Source organism: Poecile atricapillus, chromosome 24 (assembly GCF_030490865.1).
Source record: "Poecile atricapillus isolate bPoeAtr1 chromosome 24, bPoeAtr1.hap1, whole genome shotgun sequence".
NCBI classification, from domain to species: domain Eukaryota; kingdom Metazoa; phylum Chordata; class Aves; order Passeriformes; family Paridae; genus Poecile; species Poecile atricapillus.
In genome coordinates this window covers 3,186,837-3,194,369 of record NC_081272.1, presented here as the reverse complement: position 1 = coordinate 3,194,369, position 7,533 = coordinate 3,186,837, and the positions used below count along the sequence as shown (strand labels likewise).

Below are 7,533 nucleotides of genomic sequence, written 5' to 3'. Positions count from 1 at the left end.
GACCAAGTGCCTGGAGCAACAGGGGAGCAACTCCCTGTTGGGTTTTATACATTAATAGATCATTCAGCCCCTGTTTTGACAGTAATTGCTTGGGGACAATGGTGACACAGCCACAGGCCCTTCCCCAGCCTGATGCCAGCAGGGATTGTGTCACCCGTGCACAGGACCAGCTCCATCCTTCCCACACCCGAGCTCCTCTCAGGAGCTCACAAGGGACCCGCTGCAGCCCCGTGTGCTGCCCTTGCTGCTGCTTTTCCATCACTGCTGTCTCAAGAGAGGGTGCTGGGGAGGCTGCTGGGTGTGTGGGGTTTGCAGAAATTCGTATTTCCTGGCTGCTGTGGGTAATGGTGTTGGCCAAGAGCTGTTGGGACAGTGCTGGGATAGCAGCTGGTGCTTCTCTTCACACTCAGCCTTGAGCCAGCCTGAGGTGCCCAGTGTTCCCAGCTCCTTGGCCTGAGTGGCCACACCTGGGGAGTGCAGCCTCCTGATCTGCAGTGGAACCTCTGTTCTGCTATCCTTCTTTGTCCCATGGCTGATTCCCAGCCCTGCTCTCAGTTAATTGCCTGGGTCAAATGCATTTGGCCAGAAGGAATATCCACTTTGTCTCCTGGACCAGGCACAGGCCAGGACCAGCCAGGATCCCTGGTGTCACACAGTGTGGGTTTTGGCCCCTCTGTGGTTTGGGTTTCACTTCCCCTCTGTCTGAGGGTGACAGAACCGCTGTGAGACCCTGGTGAGTGTGAGCTGTCACCCAGGCCAGCTGCGGTCCTCTCCTCCGTGCGCTGGCCCTGGCTGCCCCCGCAGTTGCAGCTCTGTCACACAGGGACCCCCACGGTGGCACAGGTGGCACAGCCCTGCCCAGGGCTGGAGAAGGTGGGTGGGTGGGGGCTCCAAGCTGGGGATGGCCAGGGGACACACGGCTCTGTGAGGCTCTGCTGTGCCAGCGGTCCCTTCCTGCGGTCCCACCCTCACCCAAACCCTCTCCCACAGCCGAGGCTGACGCTGCCGTCCCAGCACAGAGAGTCCCGTGGGTCTAGCCCTGGTGTCCATCATATGCTGGGAGCTTTGGTGTCCCGCCGGGATGGCCAGGCAGCCCCAGGAAGGGCACGAGGTTGGCTCCGGAGCAGGAGTCCTCCAGTGGGGCACAGGGATGCGGTGTGGACCAGCACCGAGGTGCGCTCTGCTTCAACTTCCTTCCCAGCATGGAGCTGATTTCCTCTGGCATCACGTGTGTGGTGTGGGGCTGGGGAAGCCTGGCACTGCATGGCACCACTCAGCCTCGGGGGCAGCCCCACACTGGCAGGTAGAAGAGAGCAGTGGCAGCTCCGAGGGTCCCAGGCACAGGGATCATCCCAATGGCAGCACCTGCGTGGGATCACACTGCTCCAGGGCTGGGGCGTGCCCTGGGCTCCAGGAGAGCTGCCCATGAGGGGCTGGCAGGATGCCGGGCACTTCTGGGCACCATCACCCCTGTGCCACCAGAGCGGAGGAGCACTGGGGCCTTGGATAGGGGTGTCCTCATCCCTGCAGCCCTTGGAGCTTCAGCCATATCTTTGGTGTCTGCAAGGTCTCTGTGACAAGGGCTGCGCTGGTGGCAGCAGCAGGGACCAGGCACCATCAGGACTGCTGGCCCACCACAGGGACATGGTGACCCACCACAGTGACAGTGTGGCCGACCATGGGGACAGAGGGGCCTGCTGTGAGAACAGCGTGGTCCATGGGCACATGTCCATGGCCTGATGTCCTGTGTCACACCACGCCAGTGGGCTTGTCCTGGCGTGACCCCAGGGTGCAGCGGTGGCAGGGATGCTGCTGTGATGCTGGTGGAATGACATCCTGCCCCTGCTGCAGCACTGGTGCTCAGAGGAGCTTTGAAGCTGCTGCTCCACCACACACGGAGGAAGCGCCAACCACAGCGGGGCTGATGTGGCGCTGGTGCAGGGCTGGCGTGGGGCTTTGAGAGGCTGTAACAAGGGTCCTTCCCCAGCACCTGATGAGCCCCTTTGCTCCCTGGCAGCTGCAGCCACAGATGGACAAGAAGGGTGAGGACAGGGAGTGAGTCCTGGGCTGGAGGAGAGGGAAGGACAGGGATGTGCCTGGGCGAGGTCCCCTGGGCCAGGGCGTGGCACAAGCAGGAAGCACTTCCTGCTCCACTCTTGTCAGTGCCAGTCCCAGCCCCAGCCCTGCTCCTGCCTCTCTCCAGAACTCCCAGCACCAGCGAGGATGGAACCAACGAAGTTCCCACTTACTAAGAGGATGGCTCCTGCTCCCCCTGTTCCTGCCAAGACCAAACCAGCCCCCGTGCTGGCCACCAAGTAAGAAACAAGTGGCTGTACTGGGGTGTCCAGGGCCACTGCGATGTCCCAGTGCCAGTGCCATGCTCGTGGCTGCCCTGGTGTGGGGCTGGCAGCTCCCCCAGCTGTACCACTTCACACCTCTGCTGTCCCCAGGCCCAGTGACCCCCAGCCCAGCGCCTCAGCTGACATGGAGCAGGGCACAGCTGATGACCCAGGTAGGCTGCAGGGGCCATGCAGGGGCTGCAGGGGTGGCTGGGCCCTGCCCAGCACCAGGTGCTGATTCCTGTTTTCTCTGGCAGATGCCAATGGCTTCAACACGGTGTCAGTTACCACAGCCAGGCTGAGCCACCCCACAGCCACACGGCCATGAGTACCCAGCCAGCGGCCACCCAGCATCGCCCCAGGGAGCATGGGGGGACCCTGTGAGGGAGAGCAGCCCCAGGGGCTGCCCTGTGCTGCCTTCTGTGCCCCTGTCCCCAGAACGGGGCAGGCATCTGTCCCGCCATGGAGCACAGATGGGCTGGAGGTGTTGGAGTCAGTGGCCCTGGAGGACCTGAAGGCTGAGGTCCTCACCCTGCACATCCTTGTGGACCTGATGCGAGTCCAGCACCTGTGAGTGGGGATGAGGGTGTCAGGGAGTTCCCAGTGGCTCCTGGCCATTTGCTGCTTGTTCTGGCCCCGCCTGAGCCATCCTGGCATGTTGCAGGCGGGACCTGCAGGACCTGCAGCAGGAGCTGTGCCAGGAGCGGACTCAGGGCCAGGCGCTGCAGGTGAGTCCCTGGCAGGGGTTGCCTCGTCCTGGGGTTCCCTGTGTCCCCCACCAATCACAGCCTTTCCCCACAGGTGGAGATTGAGCAAATGAGGAAGGGGCTGGCCAGTTAGCATGTGGGGGCTGTGGTGCCCGCCTATGGAACGGGGCAGGTGGGTGGCACATGGTTCTGTGTACCCCCCTGGCCTCACTGCCCCCAGCCCAGTTCTGCACCCATTGGGTACAAATGCCCACCCCACACCCAGACACTGCTCCTTGAAGCATAACAGCCCCTGAATCTACAGAAATTGTTTAAAATAAACTGTTTTGGGTACAGAGTGTTGTGTGGGGGCTGCTCAGGGCTCTGCTGTTGGCTGCCATGCCCCTGAAGGGCTGGGCTGGTCCTGTCGGGCACAAAGGGTCCCACCGTGGCACAAGGAGTCCCACCAGGGCAGGGTTGGGGCAGGGTCTCTTCCTTCTCTCCCTCCAGCTCCCCCTCCTCCGCCTCCACCCCCGCACAGTTTCCCAGGCCAGCTCCAGTCCCAGCCCCAGCCCATCCTGGCCTCCAGCCATTGGAGAACATCTGGAAAACATCTGGATCCTGCTGGCGCTGGCGGCGGAGGGGGGAACCAGCCTGGGAAGGAGCTATTTTTATAAAGCTGCCAGGGAAGGGGGGCCCGGCACTCCGCGGGGCTGTGAGTGGGGCAGGATGCAGCTCAGCCCGGCGGGAGCTGCCGCATCCCTGGGGAGCAGTGGCCGGCCCAAAGTCCAGCAGGAACATCCGCCTCGGTCCGGCCGCAGGGCGTTGGGTCACGGCGGGCGGTGCCGGAAAAGAGCCGGCTAATTTTAGTGGGGCCGGGAAAGAAATTAGCTCGGGGAGGGGCCGAGACCGTCCCTCTGTCCAGGGCCCCCCAAAACGCCAGACCCGCCATGCTGGGCTCTAGTTCGTGTAGAACAGCACCATGTTTGTGGGGCAGGGGCCCACGGCTCACACGGACGCACAGCCCGGCCCTGCCCCACGGGGTGAAACCCCCGGCAGATCCCGGCTGAGCCGGGCAGCAACGGCTGCTCTGTCCTGTCCCTGCCCCGCGTGTCCCGGGGCTGTTCGGCTGGTGCCAGCCGTCGTACCAATGGCTCAAAGTGCATCGTGTCCCACAGTGGCGGGAGCGAGTCCAGCCCCGGGGGTGCCCGTGACATCGGGGTCTGTCTCTCCGCGCTGCAGGGACAGTCCAAGGCAGCTCCGCTAGCTCAGGGGCAGCGAGCAGCCCCGCTGTCCTCCTGGTCCCTCCTGGCACGGTGTGGGTCCAGTGGTGCGGGAGCAGAGCCCGTGCCAGGGCAGCTGCCGGGCTCAGTAGTAGTGGACGCGGCCCAGGGTGCCGATGGTGCCGGAGCCCAGGATGTCGGGCTGCCCGTTGCGCCAGATCTCGCGGATGATGCGCTCACGCTCCTCCAGCCGCTGCGCCCGCTCTAGCTCCTCGGCCGATGTGAACACATTCACGGCCAGCGCTCCGTCCCCGGGGCCATGGCCCTCCAGCGGGATCTCGGTCACCGGCAGCAGCGATTCAGACGCTGCGCGGTCGACGGTGTCCTCTTCGTCCTCCTCCTCGTCCTCGTCGTCCTCGCTGAGGTCGCCGGGGCGCGCCGGGGGCCGCGGGGAGGGCCGGCAGGACAAGCGCAGCACCAGCAGGCACAGGGTGAGCACCAGCCCGAAGCAGACGCCCAGCACAAAGTAGAGCCCGAAGCTCTCGGGGTTGGCTGCGGGGGGAAGGAGGGGGTGAGGGACCCGCCCGCGCCTGCCAGGGCCCCGCGGTGCCCCCCAGACGCGTCCCGGCTCACCTCGGATGTGGGCATACGCGGCCATGGTGTTGCTGAGCAGCTCCATGTCCCTCCGGCGACTCTCCATCCTGTTCCTGGCAGTTCTCAGCGGCTCCAAGGACGGCACATGCTTGGCATCTGCGGTACACGGGCAGAGCAATGCTCTGTAGGGGGCTGGGATCCCCCCCGAGTCCCCTGTCCCTTTCAAGGCCTGGGTGAGCTCCAGCTGAGCAGGGGCTCGTGTCTGGGCCGGGCTGCTCCATCCAGGGCTGGAACCCACAGATGCCGAGCTGGAGCCGTCCCACTCCCACCGCCCTCCATCCTTCCTGAGGGACCGGGACGGCTCCTCCTGGACACATCAGGCAGATCTGTGGCACCAGGCCAGGCTTTCTGTCCTGTGCCCGGCCATGGGATGGGTCATGGGGCAGAGCAAGGTCCCAGAACCAGGCTATCCGTGCTCATGTGCACACACGTGTGCTCTACACGCCCGCTTGGGACACTGCCCCTGCCCCTGTCCCTGTCCCCCACACTGCTCCAGCCCAGCTCCAGCCTTGGCCCTTTGCTGTGGGGCCCTGCAGAGCAGGGACAAGGCCAGGCACAGCGCAAAGGCCACCAGGACAGGACAGCAGCCAGGAGGAGAGGCAGAGCAGCGGGAAGGATGAGCAGCAGGGCAGTGGGAAGGATGGGGGGCAGGAGAGCAGGCAGGGCAAGGCGGGAGGAAATTTGGCCCTGGCAGGGGACGAGCTCATTCCCAGAAACGGCTCCAGGGAGGGAGGAATGAGGAAAGAAATGCAGAAAATGTGACACATCAGCAAAACCATCCCGGACGGTCCAGAGCTGAGGGGCCATGGCACATCCCAGGGCTGGGCAGCCCCTCTAGTGGGACACCCCAAAACGAGGCCAGCAGGGTCCCTAGGAGGGGCGGGTGGCCTCCCCGTGGAGCAGCTGCACGGCCAGCCCCTGCCCCGGCAAGGGACTCCTGGGGGGCTGGAGGGGCACAGCCCCACCACGGAACCCCAGGGACCGCCGGGGTGCTGATGAGGGCCGGGCTGGCTGTAGGGCCTTGCGGGTCCCCAAGAGCTGAGCCCCGAGTTGCTCGGTGCTGTGTCCCCGAGCATTACACTGCGGCCCCAAGCCGCCTGCTCTGCATCTTCAACCGCGACGTCCCCACAGCCCGAGTTCTGTGTCACCCAGCCCTGTGCCCTCAGCCCCCCCTGGCCCTGCACTGCGCCCGCGTTCCCAAGGCCAGAGCACCCGAGCCGGGACGGGACCGAGCCTCGACACCCGCTGTGCCCGTGGGGCTGGGTGGCTGCGGGTGCCGAGGTCCCTCCGGGTGCCCCGGCCTAAGCCCCACGCGGTGCCCAGGCTGGTACTCACCGGGGTGGGAAGGTGGCGGCGGCAGAGCCGCTGCACTTTGGCTGGAGCGAGGGAAGAGAGAGCAAGGTCTGTTTAGCATTAACGCTGGAGCAACAGGAAATAGTTCGGAGGCGGCTGGCGGTCAGCGCTCCCGCCGGAGCCAATGGCAGGCCCGGCCGGTGCTGAGCGGGCGCGGGGCCGGGGCTCGTCCCGCTCCCCCGGGACGCCGCGCTCGGCCCTGCAGTGGAACCGCCCCGGAGCGGGGCCACAGGCGGCTCCAGGCCCCGTGCCGGCCTTGTCCAGCGCCCATCTGGCCAGGCTGGGCTTGGCTGTGCCCGGCCTAGGCTGGGCTGGCAGTGCCAGACCCTCCGGGCTGGGGGAGCTCAGCCTCAGCTCAGGCTCAGCGGTCGCCGTGGGTTTGGGGGAGCTGCCGAGGATGGTTCCAGCCCCACGGAGGTGGAGGCCGTGCACGGTGGCCCTGGCTCAGCCCCGCTGGCCGAGGTGTGCGACGTGCCGGGACCGGTGGGGCCGGACCTCGGGGACTCGAGGCTCCGCATGCCACCTCTATCCCCAGTGGCTACTCCGGGCTGGGCTGGGAGGGACAGGCTCAGTGGCTCACTGAGGGCAGGGCCTTGGGGCAGGACAGGGCGAGGGGGCCCATGGGGCACTCAGGGCTGCTGATCTGTGAGCCTGGCCCTCCCCTCCCTGCTGTACAGCTCCCAGAGCACATGGGTACCCCAAAATCACCCCCTATGCCACCCACTCCTCCCACCCCTGTGGGGTCGCCGGGCTGTCATACGAAGTTTTATTGCCGACATGCAGGAGTAGTTCTGATGTAGTACAAAAATAACGTCTTTATACAATTTTTTTTTTCCTTTTTTTTTTTCTTTTTTTTTCCTTACAACAGGCTCTGTCCTGCCGTGGCCCTGTGGCCCCCCCATGCCCCCTGCACCACCCCCTTCCAGTTTGCCTTAGCACAAATGGATTGACCAGTGCTGCCACTGCAGGATCCTGGTGTGATACAGCCTCAGGGGGTCCCAGAATATTGCTTTTTGCTTTAACATTGGGGAAAAACAGTAAAATAAACAGGGAATGAGGCAGGAGAGAACCAGAAGGAGAGAACAGGGCCCTGGTGGGGTGCTCAGGGGATCCCTGCCCTGCTGCTGGTGGCACAGGGGGTGATGGGCCCACAGGACAGACCCACCATCTTCAAAATAAATAAGGCGAAAGAGTTGGGGCTACTGGCTCAGCTGGGGTGGTGCAGGGAGCTGGTCTGTGTTAGTGTTCATGAGGCCCTGCCTGGCCACAAGGCCTTGG

General features: G+C 64.8%; 1 protein-coding gene across 1 annotated transcript; it reads right to left on the bottom strand.

Moving 5' to 3' along the window:
- Positions 1–90: 90 nt before the first annotated feature.
- Positions 91–6,927, bottom strand: EVA1B (eva-1 homolog B). The gene is made up of 3 exons (XM_058856506.1): positions 6,238–6,927; positions 4,882–4,998; positions 91–4,800 (listed from the first exon to the last, which is right to left on the bottom strand). Exons 1-3 carry the CDS (start codon positions 6,314–6,316, stop codon positions 4,394–4,396), a joined length of 603 nt encoding a protein of 200 aa, XP_058712489.1. The 5' UTR covers positions 6,317–6,927; the 3' UTR covers positions 91–4,393.
- Between the last annotated feature and the right edge of the window lie 606 nt (positions 6,928–7,533).